At 42.4% G+C, this 16,069-nt stretch overlaps 1 protein-coding gene across 2 annotated transcripts in view; it reads right to left on the bottom strand.

The window, feature by feature from the left end:
* Window positions 1-910: 910 nt before the first annotated feature.
* stxbp5a (syntaxin binding protein 5a (tomosyn)) overlaps window positions 911-16,069 on the bottom strand; it is a 159,983-nt gene continuing 144,824 nt past the window's right edge. The window contains exons 19-27 of one of the 2 annotated variants that reach the window (XM_090243414.1): window positions 15,158-15,217; window positions 13,008-13,058; window positions 11,869-11,918; window positions 5,272-5,554; window positions 2,556-2,928; window positions 2,183-2,348; window positions 1,960-2,071; window positions 1,459-1,679; window positions 911-1,287 (exon numbers count right to left, since the gene is read on the bottom strand). In XM_090243414.1, the coding sequence (XP_090099540.1) occupies window positions 1,246-1,287; window positions 1,459-1,679; window positions 1,960-2,071; window positions 2,183-2,348; window positions 2,556-2,928; window positions 5,272-5,554; window positions 11,869-11,918; window positions 13,008-13,058; window positions 15,158-15,217 (1,358 nt within the window). In that variant the 3' untranslated portion in view covers window positions 911-1,245. Of the gene's footprint in view, window positions 1,288-1,458; window positions 1,680-1,959; window positions 2,072-2,182; window positions 2,349-2,555; window positions 2,929-5,271; window positions 5,555-11,270; window positions 11,919-13,007; window positions 13,059-15,157; window positions 15,218-16,069 lie in introns of those variants that run through there. The other variant, XM_036985456.2, reaches the window with a different exon arrangement.

The following is a 16,069-nucleotide window of genomic DNA, read 5'->3' as shown; positions in this document are numbered from 1 at the left end:
TTATGGATATCTTTAAGAAATGACTTTCTTCTTGCCACTCTTCCATAAAGGCCAGATTTGTGCAATATACGACTGATTGTTGTCCTATGGACAGAGTCTCCCACCTCAGCTGTAGATCTCTGCAGTTCATCCAGAGTGATCATGGGCCTCTTGGCTGCATCTCTGATCAGTCTTCTCCTTGTATGAGCTGAAAGTTTAGTGGGACGGCCAGGTCTTAGTAGATTTGCAGTGGTCTGATACTCCTTCCATTTCAATATTATCGCTTGCACAGTGCTTCTTGGGATGTTTAAAGCTTGGGAAATCGTTTTGTATCCAAATCCGGCTTTAAACTTCTTCACAACAGTATCACGGACCTGCCTGGTGTGTTCCTTGTTCTTCATGATGCTCTCTGCGCTTTTAACGGACCTCTGAGACTATCACAGTGCAGGTGCATTTATACGGAGACTTGATTACACACAGGTGGATTGTATTTATCATCATTAGTCATTTAGGTCAACATTGGATCATTCAGAGATCCTCACTGAACTTCTGGAGAGAGTTTGCTGCACTGAAAGTAAAGGGGCTGAATACTTTTGCACGCCCAATTTTTCAGTTTTTGATTTGTTAAAAAAGTTTGAAATATCCAATAAATGTCGTTCCACTTCATGATTGTGTCCCACTTGTTGTTGATTCTTCACAAAAAAATACAGTTTTATATCTTCATGTTTGAAGCCTGAAATGTGGCAAAAGGTCGCAAAGTTCAAGGGGGCCGAATACTTTCGCAAGGCACTGTATATATATATATATATCTTTTTTTTTTTTCATCTTTTTCCTTTTTGAGATTTTTTTTGTAGTTGTTTTTTCTTCGTTGTTAATTTTTTTCTCAGTTGTGTCTGTTTTTGTCTTTAGTATACTGGCCCAGGATTGGTTGGAGCAGAGACGACCGCACAGAACATTTTGGCGAATGAGGATGAGGGAATCCCAGAGCTCCAACCAACTGGCTGGCCACAGAGGGGAAAACAAACAAAATATAACAATAAAAAGGACACCTTTTTTTCCAGTTTGTCCTTCTCTCTAGTCCGTTCCTCATATGAAACCTTATGACTGAGGTAAATACAGTATACAACATTGTGCTAGGGAAGAGTATCCCACGTGTCCAGCGAAGGAAGGAGAGATGGAAGGATGTATGGACGGAGAGATGGAGGAGGGGGGCATGTAGAGTCCGGATGAAGCAGTGTCCCTTTGGCTCTGCTCCCCTCTTTCAGATCAGAACTGGTACCACTTCTTGTCTTTGCACTTCAGCATCATCTGTGGAGAGAGGGGAAAATGAAAAACTAGTGTTACAGAAAACTGCCATTTGTCTTCCTCTAGGGGCTATACGTGACACTGTACATGCAGCATCTTCTAGGAGTATCGGAGGAAGCTGATCTAAGATCAGTTTTATGTTTTGTCTCACAATGTAATGTCTCTCTTTCTTACATCGTGGGCGTGTTTGCCAAAGGAGTCTGCGCTGGCCAGCATGGCGGCCGTCCTCTCATCCAGCTCGCCCAGTTTCTGCCCTCTCTCGTCCAGCGCTATCCGGGCACGTGCCAGGTCCGCCACCACGCCCGAGGCTGCCCCCTTCATGCCTTCCAGGCCCTGAGGACCCGGGATGTGCTGGGCAAGGCCACGGGATGCTTTACCCGCCTGCATCTCACCAACTGGAGGAAAAGGGTAGAAAGAGAGGTGGAGAGGAAAGAGAGAGAGAGGGGAAGGTAGGACGTGTGAGAGGGAGATTCAGAAAGACAAAGAGAGAGGAAGAGGCAGGTGATTGGGAGATACAATAGGCACAGAAAGGGAGAGACTTGTAACAGATATCAAACTTACACTGAGTATGTCATCTTAGTGCCTGCTGTGTTAGGGACTTTGGATGTATTACGATGAAGAATAGAGTTTCTGTGTGTACAGTATGTATGTACATCCTGTGTATGTGTCACTCACATAGCTCCTCTCTGTCCAGGGAAGTTGCTCCTCCCCCAAAAAGCCCCTTGAAGAATCCTCGGTTGGGAGCCTCCGGGGTCTCCACTGGTGTGAATAGTTCTCCTAGCATCTCCTGAAACACGCACATACACACATAAATGCATGTATATTGATTGTGTGTGTGTGTGTGTGTGTTAGCGTGCATGCCTGAGTTCTTGTGTGGGTGTATTTGTGAGGTCCTAACCTGCAGGTTCTCGCAGGTCTCCTGGCTGTATGTGATCCTCTGTATCTCAGTGGGGGAGGTGAGGTACATGGCCTGGCCCAGGTTGGTGAAGCAGAAGGTCCGGGCTATCCGCATGTCTGTCAGCGGCAGGTAGTTTACATCAAGCAACGGTCTCAGCCCCGGCAGACTTCAGACAAAGATGGAGACCACATACAGCACATTTTTACTCAAACACAACATCATTCTACTGGCCGTGTCCAGAAAAATAACTTTTAATCTAGAAACCTTCAGTCTAACCTTAGCATTCAATAAGCTATTGTAAAATAGGTATTATCAATTAGCTTTAATGTATGTATTTCTAACCTGTGTGTGGTTGCATGGCCCACTGACTCACCTGAGGGTCATGATGTGTCCGTTAGCACAGAAACAGGCCACACAGTTCCCTATGTTCATCTGGACCACGTCAGCCCTCAGGACGAACGATGTCTCTGTGATGCTGTGCTTGAATATGCAGTTCTGGGAGGGCAGTGCTATGACCTTAGCCTGTTTCTCAGAGCACACCACCGCATACTGGCTCTCCTGCAGCTCCTGGGAGGTGGAGGGCGAGACAGAGACCGGGCGGCGTTTACGGGCTTTGTCTCGCTCCTCACTGTCGGCGCCCACGGCGTTGGGCTCGTACCACAGTTCGAAGGCAGGGGGAAGGAAGGTGCCCGTGTTGTCCAGGAAGGCCATCCTCAGGATACTGCCCTTCAGACGCCCCAGGGTACCTGGACAGATAGGGGAATGGAGATGTTAGCGTGTTTAAATTATATCTACGTGTTATCGAAAGCTTGGACACACCTACTCATTAAAAGTTTTTTTTCTATATTTTTTACTATTTTCTACATTGTAGAATAATAGTGAAGACATCAAAACTATGAAATAACACATATGGAACCATGTAGGAGAAGTGTTAAACAAATCAAAGTATATTTTTTGCCTTGATGACAGCTTTGCACACTCTTGACATTCTCTCACCGAGCTTCATGAGGTAGTCACCTGGAATGCATTTCAATTAACAGGTGTGCCTTCTTAAAAGTTAATTTGTGGAATTTGTTTCCTACTTAATGCGTTTGAGTCAATCAGTTGTGTTGTGACAAGGTAGCGGTGGTATACAGAAGATAGCTCTATTTGGGTAAAGACCAAGTCCATATCATGGCAAGAACAGCTCAAATAAGCAAAGAGAAATGGCAGTCCATCAATATTTAAGACAAGAAGGTCAGTCAATGCGGAACATTTCAAGAACTTTGAACGTTTCTTAAAGTACAGTCGCAAAAACCATCAAGCGCAATGATGAAACTGGCTCTCATGAGGACCGCCACAGGAAAGAAACCACTACTAATGGACACCAATAAGAAGAATAGACTTTCTTGGACCAAGAAACAGACAGAAAATAGAACAATTACAAATGTACCTTATTTGTTGGTTATTTAAAAATGATTTACTTAACAGTAAGATATTTCTGTCCTGCTAATGCTGTGTTTTATGGTCTCTGCTCTAGCACCCTGCAGCTATTCTGGGCATATGGTTTTACTAGAGATATCTTGAGCTGACAATAGATTAACTTGGTGATAAAACCTACAGCTGGCATTCCAGTGACAGGCTGGTGGATGTAACTGGAATAGAGAGGAGTATAACAAAGACCTCAATGGTTCTTAGACATCCTGGCATCTGGGAAATTAGGCCAGGGTCGGGGATTAAGATAACGCCTGGTGCAGATAATGTTAAGGTGCGTGAATGAGGACCCAAAAGCGAATTAACGTAAACAGAGCTTCTTTAATAACAAAACAAACGTAGGCTCAGATGGACCGGCAGATTCCGACAGGACAGGACAAGGTTGCAGCAAACATGACGATAGTCTGGTTCAGGCATGAATAACACAAACAAGAATCCGACAAAGACAGGAGCAGGAACAGAGAGAGATATAGAGGACTAATCAGAGGGAAAAAGGGAACAGGTGGGAAAAGGGGTGACGAGGTAGTTAGGAGGAGACAAGGAACAGCTGGGGGAAAGAGGGGGAGAAAAGGTAACCTAATAACGACCAGCAGAGGGAGACAGGGTGAAGGGAAAGGACAGAAACAAGACACAACATGACAATACATGACAGATAAAGACAGGATGAGCCCAAAGTGGCTTATGGTGCCCCCAATCTAGATTCTGCATAGGTCCCCAGATCCTCATAAAGTTCTACAGCTGCAACAGAGAGCATCCTGACCGGTTACATCACCGCCTCGTATGGCAACTGCTCGGCATCTGACCGTAAGGCGCTACAGAGGGTAGTTCGTACGGCCCACTACATCACTGGGGCCAAGCTTCCTGCAATCCAAGACCTATATTATAGGTGGTGTCAGAGGAAAGCCCATAAAATTGTCAGAATCCAGTCACCCAAGTCATAGACTGTTTTCTCTGCTACCTCACGGCAAGCGGTACTGGAGCGCCTAGGACAAAAAAGGCTCTTTAACAGCTTCTAACCCCAAGCCATAAGACTGCTGAACAATTAATCAAATGGCCACCCCACCCCCTCCATTTGTACACTGCTGGTACTCGCTGTTTATTGTCTATGCATAGTCACTTCACCCCTACCTACATGTGCAAATTACCTCTAACCTGTACCCCCACACACTGACTCGGTACAGGTATCCGCTGTATATAGCCTCGTTATTGTTATGTTATTGTGTTACTTTTTATTATATTTTACTTTCGTTTTTTTGGTAAATATTTTCTTAACTTTTCTTGAACGGTACTGTTGATTAAAGAGTTGTAAGTAAGCATTTCACGGTAAGGTCTACACTTGTTGTATTCGGCGCGTGTGACAAATAAACTTTGATTTGATATCTTCTATTATTCCACAATGTAAAAAAAATAGTAAAAAATAAAGAAAAACCCTAGAATGAGTAGGTGTGTCCAAACTTTTGACTGGTACTGTAGATTATGTGTAGAGCCAGATGTAATGTGTGTACAGAAATATGATAACATATAGCAAAGAGTTGTTAGCATGCCTTATGTATTCCTTTGCATACTCGCACAATCACACACACACTCATCCATTTACACAAAACCCAGACACCCACCGCTAGGCAAGACAATGACAGGCTGCAGTAGCCTCTGTTCCCCAGCAGGAGGCAGGTTGAGGGCCACAGCCAGGACTGTGCCCAGGGAAGTGCCCACGTACAGGCAGGGTGTGATGGTGCTGTCCCCCTTCCGAGCGAATGTCTCACAGAAGTGGAAGGAGGTGATGGCCTCGCGTGCCTCCTTGTCAATGGAGGTGACGGAGGAGGAGCGTGAACGGCTGAAGGAGTTGTCCCGGTGGTCTAGTGGGTTGGCGCCCCGCGGAGGACATACAGACAGGAGGACAGTAGAGGAGAGCGCACAGAAAGGTAAAGCACCCGCACACACAGAGAGAGAATACACACAACACACAAACATACAGTACCTGAATACTGTAAACAGCTGTACGGTTGTTAGACTGCAGTTGGCATATGACAAACATTGGGGTTAAAACATTATTGTATCACTGAGCTAAAAGAGCATTTAGAGTCGGGAGACGTATTAAACAGGTCTACAACACCTTATGAAATGTAGTAAAATAGCTGTGGATGAGCAGATGTACTGTATATTTTTAAAAGTACACAAAAAAATTGTGGGGAAAACCTTTTTCCTTACGTGGTAAACTAGAAGTTTGAGGTCCAGATGGGTCACAATGAATATAAAACAACTTTTATCTCTGGGGCAGATGGAACTCATGAAATGAAGAGTCAGCACATAAAGAACATGTGGCATGTAGGGGAGAGACCCATGGGGAGATGTCACTAAAACTTTACAGCCTTGTACTTGACTGATTTTATTTATCAATAAAAACAACACACCCATCATCACAACCTTAAACGAGGTTTCAATTTAATACACCAATAGAGTCTTTTTAGTCTTAATAGCAATTTGTGAGTTGATAATGATTAAGTTAATAAGAATTAATGGGATGATGAATTAACTAAACTTCATAAACAATGTATAAACACGTAGTTAGTGTGTTACAGTGGCTTGTGAAAGTATTCACCCCCCTTGGCATTTTTCCTATTTTGTTGCCTTAGAACCTAGAATTAATATAGATTTTGTTTGTTACATTTTATTTACACAACATGCCTACCACTTTGAATATGCAAAACATGTTTTATTGTGAAACAAACAATAAGACAAAAAAAACAGAAAACTTGAGCATGCATAACTATTCACCCCCCCAAAGTCAAAACTTTGTAGAGCCACCTTTTGCGGCAATTATAGCTGCAAGTCTCTTGGGGTATGTCTCTATAAGCTTGGCACATCTATCCGCTGGGATTTTTGCCCATTCTTCAAGTCAAAACTGCTGTAGCTCCTTGAAGTTGGATGGGTTCCACTGGTGAAAAGCAATCTTTAAGTCATACCACAGATTCTCATTTGGATTGAGGTCTGGGCTTTGACTAAGCCATTCCAAGATATTTAAATGTTTCCCCTTAAACCATTCGAGTGTTGCATTAGCAGTATGCTTAGGGTCACTATGCTGCTGGAAGGTGAAGCTCCTTCCCAGTCCCAAATCTCTGGAAGACTGGTTCCCCTGAAGAATTTCTGTTTATTTAGCATCATCATTCCTTCAATTCTGACCAGTTTCCCAGTCGAAACTGAAAAACATCCACACAGCATAATGCTGCCACCACCATGCTTCACTGTGGGGATTGTATTCTCGGGGCGATGAGAGGTGTTGTGTTTGTGCCAGACATAGCGTTGTCCTTGATATCCAAAAAGCTAAATTTTTGTCTCATCTGACCAGCGTATCTTCATCCATATGTTTGGCTAGTCTCCCACATGCCTTTTGGCGAGCACCAAACATGTTTGCTTATTTTTGTCTTTAAGCAAAGGCATTTTTCTGGCCACTCTTCCGTAAAGCCCAGCTCTGTGGAGTGTATGGCTTTTAAAGTGAACCTATGGACTAGAGGTCAACTGAATGATTTTTCAACGGCGATACCGATTATTGGAGGACCAAAAAAAGCAGATACCGATTAAATCGGCCGATCTTTTAAAATGTATTTGTAATAATGACAATTACAACAATACTGAATTAACATGTATTTTAACTTAATATAGTACATCAATAAAATCAATTTAGCCTCAAATAAATAATGAAACATGATCAATTTGGTTTAAATAATGCAAAAACAAAGTGTTGGAGAAGAAAGTAAAAGTGCAATATGTGCCATGTAAAAAACAAACGTTGCATTTCCTTCCTCAGAACAAGAGAACATATGAAAGCTGGTGGTTCTTTTTAAAACCTGTTATGGATGATGCGAATTTTCGCAGCGTTTTGTTAAAAATCGCGCAACATTTCAAAGTCCTGCTACTCATGCCAGGAATATAGTATATGCAAATGATAAGTATGTGTGGATAGAAAACACTCTGAAGTTTCTAAAACTGGTTAAATCGGGTCTGTGGCTATAACAGAACGTGTTTAGGAGTAAAAATCCCTGGTAAAACTGTTTACCAAAAACAAACAAAAAAATATTCGTCCGCCATTCAATGTATTGTTAAAGGCGACCTAAAATAAATGAGGACCCCCTGTAAACGCCTACAGCTTGATGTCGCCACACGATGTCGCCATTGCTGTCATTTTCTGATTTATTTATCCTTGGTTACAACACGAATAAGCCCCTCCTTTCTTGAGGCGCACCACAGTATGTTGTGAAACTGAAAAAATGGACGATGATTTCCAGACTTGCTGCTATCGAATACGTTTATTAATACCTAAAGTTGGTTTAGAAACGTTGTTTGAAGTGATTTGTAAAAGTTTATAGGCGACTTTTGTAATTTTAAAAAGTGACGTTGCGTCTTGTAAATGGGCTTTTTGCAGCATCAGACTGGCCTTCAGCAAATTACATTTTGGGTATACAATGACGGATTTAATCGGGAAAAAGACCCAATTGTGATGTTTATGGGACATATAGGAGTGCCAACAAAGAAGGTCGTCCAATGTAATGAATGTTTTATATTTTATTTCTGCGTTTTGGGTAGCGCCGGCTACCGCAAAATCTGTTGTTTACGTGTCGTGCTGGTATTTTGTGGGGTGCATGCTATCAGATAATAGCTTCTCATGCTTTCGCCGAAAAGCATTTTACAAATCTGACTTGATGGCTAGATTCACAACGAGTGTAGCTTTAATTCAGTACCTTGCATGTGTATTTTTATGAAAGTTTGAGATTTATCGAGTACTATACTCAAGTACTATAGGTGGCGCTCTGAAAATTCCGCTGAGTTGTCCCTGTGCAGGGACCACCTCCATAATTAACACGAGTCTTCAATATTCCCAGGTAAGAATTTTTAGGTTGTAGTTATTATAGGAATTATGGGACTATTTCTCTCTATACCATTTGTATTTCATATACCTTTGACTATTGGATGTTCTTATAGGCACTATAATATTGCCAGTGTAACAGTATAGCTTCCGTCCCTCTCCTCACCCCTACCTGGGCTCGAACCAGGAACACATCGACAACAGCCACCCTCGAAGCATCGTTACCCATCGCTCCACAAAAGCGGCAGCCCTTGCAGAGCAAGGGGAACAACTACTTCAAGATCTCAGAGCAAGTGACATCACCGATTGAAACGCTATTAGCATGCACCCCGCTAACTAGGTAGTCATTTCACATCGGTTACACCAGCCTATCTCGGGAGTTGATAGGCTTGTAGTCATAAACAGCTCAATGCTTGAAGCAGAGCGAAGAGCTGCTGGCAAACGCACGAAAGCGCTGTTTGAATGAATGCTTACGAGCCTGCTGCTGCCTACCATCGCTCAGTCAGACTGCTCTATCAAATATCAAATCATAGACTTAATTATAACATAATAACACACAGAAATACGAGCCTTTGGTCATTAATATGGTCGAATCGGGAAACTATCATTTCGAAAACAAAGCGTTTATTCTGTCTAACGGATGGCATTCCTAAGTCTAAATATTGCTGTTACATTGTACAACCTTCAATGTTATGTCATAATTATGTACAATTCTAGCAAATTAATTACAGTCTTTGTTAGGAATAAATGGACTTCACAACGAGCCAGGTGGCCCAAACTGCTGCATATACCCTGACTGCTGCATATACCCTGACTGCTCCCTAGTTATAACAAATTCATGTTAGCAGGCAATATTAACTAAATATGCAGGTTTAAAAATATATACTTGTATATTGATTTTAAAGAAAGGCATTGATGTTTATGGGTAGGTACACATTGGTGCAACGACAGTGCTTTTTTCACAAATGCGCTTGTTAAATCATCACCCGTTTGGCGAAGTAGGCTTTGATTCGATGAGACATTTACAGGCACCGCATCGATTATATGCAACGCAGGACACGCCACTTAAACAAGTAATATCATCAACCATGTGTAGTTAACTAGTGATTATGTTAAGATTGATTGTTTTTTATGAGTTAATGCTAGCTAGCAACTTACCTTGGCTTCTTGCTGCCCTCGCGTAACAGGTAGTCAGCCTGCCACGCAGGCTCCTCGTGGAGTGCAATGTAAGGCAGGTGGTTAGAGCGTTGGACTAGTTCCGTTCCTAGGCCGTTATAGAAAATAAGAATCTGTTCTTAACTGACTTGTTAAAAACATTTTTTTTTTAATCATCCACAATTGGTGTCCAAAAATACCAATTACCGATTGTTATGAAAACTTGAAATAGGCCCTAATTAAATCAGCCATTCCGATTAATCGGTTGAACTCTAGTATGGACAGATAGTCCAATCTCCGCTGTGGAGCTTTGCAGCTCCTTCAGGGTTATCTTTAGTCTCTTTGTTGCCTCTCTGATTAATGGCCTCCTTGCCTGGTCCATGAGTTTTGGTGGGCGGCCCGCTCTTGGTAGGTTTGTTGTGGTGCCATATTCGTTCCGTTTTTTAATAATGGATTTAACGGTGCTCCTTGGGATGTTCAAATATTTATATATTTTTTTATAACCCAACCCTGATCTGTACTTCTCTACAACTTTGTTTCTGACCTGTTTGGAAAGCTCCTTAGTTTTCATGGTGCCACTTGGATTGTGGTTCCCCTTGCTTAGTGGTGTTACAGACTCTGGGACCTTTCAGAACAGGTGTATATATACTGTATACTGTATACAGTATACTGAATCATGTGACAGATCATGTTACACTTAGATTGCACACAGGTGGGCTTTTCTGGAGGTAATTGGTTGCACCAGAACTATTTTAGGGGCTTCATAGCAAAGGGGGTGAATACATATGCACGCACCACTTTTCCGTTTTACATTTTTTTGAAACAAGTAATTTTTTTCATTTCACTTCACCAATTTGGACTATTTTGTGTATGTCCATTACATGAAATCCAAATAAAAATTAGAGGTTGTAATGCAACAAAATAGGAAAAATGCCAAGGGGAATGGATACTTTTGTAAGGCACTGTATATGTTAACACTTCTCAAAATATTTACCAGACTATATTATCCCTGCATCAGACAGATTTGGCACATTCAAGGTGCTGACCAAATTCCCCTCTCTTTCCCATTCAATGGTTTCTGCCATTTGGGCATCCTAGGAAGGAAATTGTGCTTCTTGTTTTGGGTAAACTGTGCAGATAAAACAAAGTTAAAGGATGTTTTGTTCTGTAGTTGCATCTGTCGGTCACCTATAAGAAAACATTTGAACTTTTTGAAAAGACTAATGACAAAATAAACAAATAGAGAAACAGAAAATAGGAAGAGAAAGCTTCTGAACACACACACACACATACACAGAAAGCTCTATTGTGCAACAGTGTGCTGGTTAGTTTACCGTAGCAGTTGGTAAAATATCCAACCAAAATGTGTTGTAGTAGAACTTTTGTTAAGTTCTCTACAATTTCTTTTGCTGGGCTTCCCAAGTAGCCCAGCGGTCTAAGACACTGCATCGCAGCGCCACTACAGACCCAGGTTTGATCCCGGGGTGGTATCACACCCGGCCGTGATCGGGTGTCCCATAGGGCGGCGTGCAATTGGCCTAGCTACGTCCGGGTTAGGGGAGGGTTCGGCCGGGGGGACGCTCTAGCAACTCCTTGTGGTGGGCCGGGCGCCTGCACGCTGAACTCTGTCGTCAGGTGAACGGTGTTTCCTCCGACACAGTGGTGCGGCTGGTTTCTGGCGAGCGGGTGTTAAGAAGCTCGGTTTGACAGGTCATGTTTCGGAGGACGCACGACTCGACCTTCGCCTCCCGAGCCAGTTGGGGAGTTGCAGCAATGAAACAAGATTTAAATTGGGGAGAAAAAGGGGGTAAAAAAAAGATAGAAAAATAATGATTTGCTTTCTGTCCTCTCCACCTCTTATCTCCAGGTTTATCTCAAGAAGTAGCAGAGAGACTGCCAAATGATGATCGTTAGTTAGTCTGACTGTATTTCTGAGGAAATCCATAGGATGCTATCAATTTAGTAGTCGACGGGGCTCTTTGCCAACCCTAGTGCAATATATGTACAATAACATCTTATAGAAAACTACATAAGGTTCTATTCATGGATAGTAGCCTAACTATGGAACTCATATTATTCCTTTGAGATGCTCATATCGTGAGACCATTTGGACTTGAGGATACAGTGCGAGTCCAGTTTTTTGAAAAGAAAAAATATTTAGAAAAGCAAAATTGTAAACACGGAGTTAAGGCTTACCCAAGTCTGGCTTTAGCTCAGTAGGCAAGCTTAATTTCCGTGACATCTTTGCTGGAAAAAAGAGAACATCCCTCTTTACAAACACACCTAAGCTAACACGACAGGCCATGCAAAGCTAGCTAGAAGCTAGGAGTTGGGAACTAGCAGATAGGACTGAGCTGTTGTTGTGCTTATAGCATTACAATACATACACATTGCTGGGCATTGCTTTATTGTGCTTCATTGGAGGCAAAATGCTTTAGAATGAAACAGGAAGGAAGCATTAGAGCATCAGAGGAAGACAACCCTGTTGAATCAAAGAGGAATGCTGGAACGGACAAAATAACAACAAGGAAGTAAGCTGTCATACGTCGCACACACAGTGCCCTGGAAGAGAGGAATTGTAAGAAGATACACATTCATTAAGAACCCCTCACCACAGGAGCATGCATCGAGGACAGGAAGGTAACAGGAAACAGGAAGTGAGCAGGATGGAAGAAGACAGTGGAAGGACAATACAGTGCAAGCAGAGAAGGTGTATCTCTGGGGAGGCCTACAAGGCACAGTTAGCTAAGTAGTCAGAACTACATTAACTTTTGGAGCCTCCAAAATTACAGTCCATTTCTATTCCTTATTAACTAATGTTACAGACACCTTGCAAACAGAATTGCACACAGAATTTGTATTGTCAACAAAGACAGCACTTCTTAAAACTGATATTTTCCCTAGAGAATGGTAGTGAATATAAACCTTGCTGCAAAGTCAACGGTGTCGGACAGACAGAACAGATTGAATACAAATAGACTGCTGTGATGTCATAACTACAGACAGACAGACAGCCAATCAGGAGCGGGGGTGAAGGTGGAACAATCGTTGAGGCTGATAAGGACATTTGCCACAGGCACATTTCACGATGTGACAATCGTGCTACAAACATGTAGCATGCAATGGTGGTCTAGGGTATACCGTTATGAGAGTGTGGGTGTGTGCATATTATTTGAGTGTTTTCTAAGTCAAACAGTGATTCAGTGCCACTGAAGTGACTATGAAACAGAGACAGAGACAGGTTGTTAGAAGAAAACAGGGGCCGACACCTTATTTTATACAGTGTACTATCCCTGACCAAACTACTCCAGGGTTGAAGTCTTTGGCCACTCTTACCTCCTCTACCCCCACTTCCATTGTAGAATTGCTGATGGTTTAACGCCAACACTTTTGGGAGGAAGTAGATAAACGTGCAGTTAGAAACATCCTGGTACTTTACCATACCGCCTACCAATCACTTTTCCCGAAATGTGTCCATTTGTGGAAGGACTGTTTTTCTGCTTGTTATCATTGTAACATGTAAACCAATTGGTAGCAGTTTACCTCAATCTTCAGTTTCAACACTACTTGGGTGCATGCAGAATATTTGTTGACATTGTGTACATTTTTGCTCAGACTAATTATTTTCTTAGCGGCACAAAGCTTTAAAGCCTTGTTGACTCTCCCGACGACTCTAGAATCTCAATTAGGAAGAGACATATGCGCAAGTCAAGACTGCATGTCCGATATGCCATCCTCATAAATAGCAGGTGAACTGAGGCAGTGTCTAGCTAGCAACACCAGACGTTGGGGGTTGGCGTAGTTGGCTGAACACCTGGAACATAGCTTGCAGTGGGATTTCAGTCTTGGGACCACTTCAAAAAAAAAATCTGTGACCTTTTAAAAAGCAGCTCAGCTCTGTGTTTGAGCCTCAATGTCTGTGTGTTAATATCAAGCTCCCAGTAATGAGATGGAACTGGGTTGTTCTCTCATTAGCATGCCTCGTCACCTCAAATGCTAATTTAGCAAACCGAGAATAGATGTCGAGGGCAGGGCATCGAGGAGGCACCTTGTCTTGACAGTAACTATTTGTTTGTGCAAATCTAACAACGGGCAGATGTTTGGATTACGTTGTGTGAAAGGTGTTGTTTGTTGTTGACCTGTTTATGACCATGTTCCATATACTTTAGGTAATAAATAAATATTTAGTTTGTCAACAATCTATAATTGAATCGGCATCTCCTAGCTACATGATCCGATCTCACTTGGAACTCACATGGAAGTTTTCAGTTTCATATCAAATCCAGATCTGCAAATGCCACAGCATTATATGAGTAAAACCCACTGGAAAGAAAACCACAACATCAGGTCCTATAAAAGTCCAAACAAAATATCAGGTCTGGAAGACAGACAATATCCTAGATAGAAAAAAAATAGATTTTGGCAAATCGTAGGATCCTAGAAAAACCTTTTATCTGATTTTAATGGGATTATTGAGGTTTTCCAAGACTATAAAGTCCATATAAACTAAACGAACCCTCCTTATATTATATTGATTCTTACCAAATAGGATATGAGTTTATATCTTGGACTGACTTCAGAGTACTCACTAATTCAGTGAGTTTTATGGTCTTTAACTGTCTAGGCAATTCAGAATCATAGTGGCCTCTCCGCAGTTTAGGTTTTGATAAAACATACTAAAACAACTGCCAAAATCAATCTGATACATACTTTCTATTTTATTGAAAGTATGACGTGTCAGTACACAACTGAGACCTGTAACAAAAGTAAAAAAAGTCTGCCTGAAATCAAACTTTCACAGTCAGAGAACTGTAACATCCAAAGGTTTGACATCCAAAGTTGTGATATCTAAGAGAAAACCATATTTACCAATAGCAACCAAATCTCGCTGATGCATTCGAATAGAATTGCATGCAGATACACTATATACACAAAAGTATGTGGACACCCCTTAAAATTAGTGGATTCGGCTATGTCAGCCATACACGTTGCTGACAGCTATTTAAAATCAATGTAATCTCCACAGACAAACATTGGCAGTAGAATGTCCTTGACTGGCCTGCACAGAGCCCTGACCTCAACCCCATCGAACACTTTTTAGATTAATTGGAACAGCGACTGCGAGCCAGGCCTAATCGCCCAACATCAGTGCCCGACCTCACTAATACTCTTGTGGCTGAATGGAAGCAAGTCCCAGCAGCAACGTTCTAAAATCTAGTGGAAAGCCTTCGCAGAAGAGTGGAGGCTGTTATAGCAGCAAAGGGGTGACTAACTCCATATTAATGCCCATGATTTTGAATTGAATGTTGTTTACACTGAATTCATCATTTTCAGGTTAGGTCAATATACAGTCTTCAAGTGAATCATGCTTATTATCCACAACTCACCTGTTACTAAACAATGGGTTGTGGGTAAAGTCAGTAGGTGTTGTAACTGATGTGGGTACCAGTGTAATGCTAACTCTAACATGCTGAAAGACAGTTCACCTGAAGTGGGGGACTTGCAGCGGTCTTCCGAGGCAGAGCCCTCGTTGATATCACACAGGCCTACAAGCGGAAAAGACAGACATTGCACGACATTAGATATCATTATTATCAAACTGCAGATTACATGCACTCTGTCCTTTTCTCCTTTCTGTTTGATAAGGATGTCATGATATGTAGGTTTAATTTGAGTATAGCGCCATTTTCCCTGCCAGAGGAAACAGACTGCTATCCAAGCCATTGCCCTTGTGCTGTGCCATTGCCCCAACCTTCCTGTACATAGAGCCAGAAGTTCTAGGCAGGCAGGCAGGCAGACAGGCAGACAGGCAGACAGACAGACAGACAGACTCTAGTCCTGTGGGTAGGACAGACGGCACAGCTGGAGACGTCATTACTGCTCAGACCCCACACTCTGACAGGTGCCAGCCCACCGCTAACCAAAGTCAATTACACCAGATGCTGCACACACACACACACACACACACACACACACACACACACACACACACACACACACACACACACACACACACACACACACACACTTCTAATTTCCTCATCAAGCTATTGCTAAGCAACGCAGGTTACAGAGTCATTACACCACAGCAGTTATTGGCATTGATTTGGTGATGCTGGAGACTGTAGTACAATCACTGAACAGAAGGTGGCAGTATGTCCTAATGCAGTCAGTGACGCTGCTGACTGTCAATAACACAGTGCTGCACTGACAGGGTGTGTGTAGGAAAGGAAGACAGGCGTTTATGTGTCTGAGTGTGTGTGCCAGCCAGGCACCACAGAGAGATGTACTGAATCGTCAAAAGAACTATTTAGATACCATTCAAAATCCTCTCAAGGACTTGCAAAGATACAGAGACGGAGGAGAGGAGACAGAGAACCTCACACAACCTCGTCACC

Source organism: Oncorhynchus mykiss, chromosome 8, assembly GCF_057628025.1.
Source record: "Oncorhynchus mykiss isolate SJ-2025 chromosome 8, ASM5762802v1, whole genome shotgun sequence".
Taxonomy (NCBI): Eukaryota; Metazoa; Chordata; class Actinopteri; order Salmoniformes; family Salmonidae; genus Oncorhynchus; species Oncorhynchus mykiss.
The sequence above is the reverse complement of the archived record's forward strand: the minus strand, read 5'-3'. Positions and strand labels throughout refer to the sequence as shown.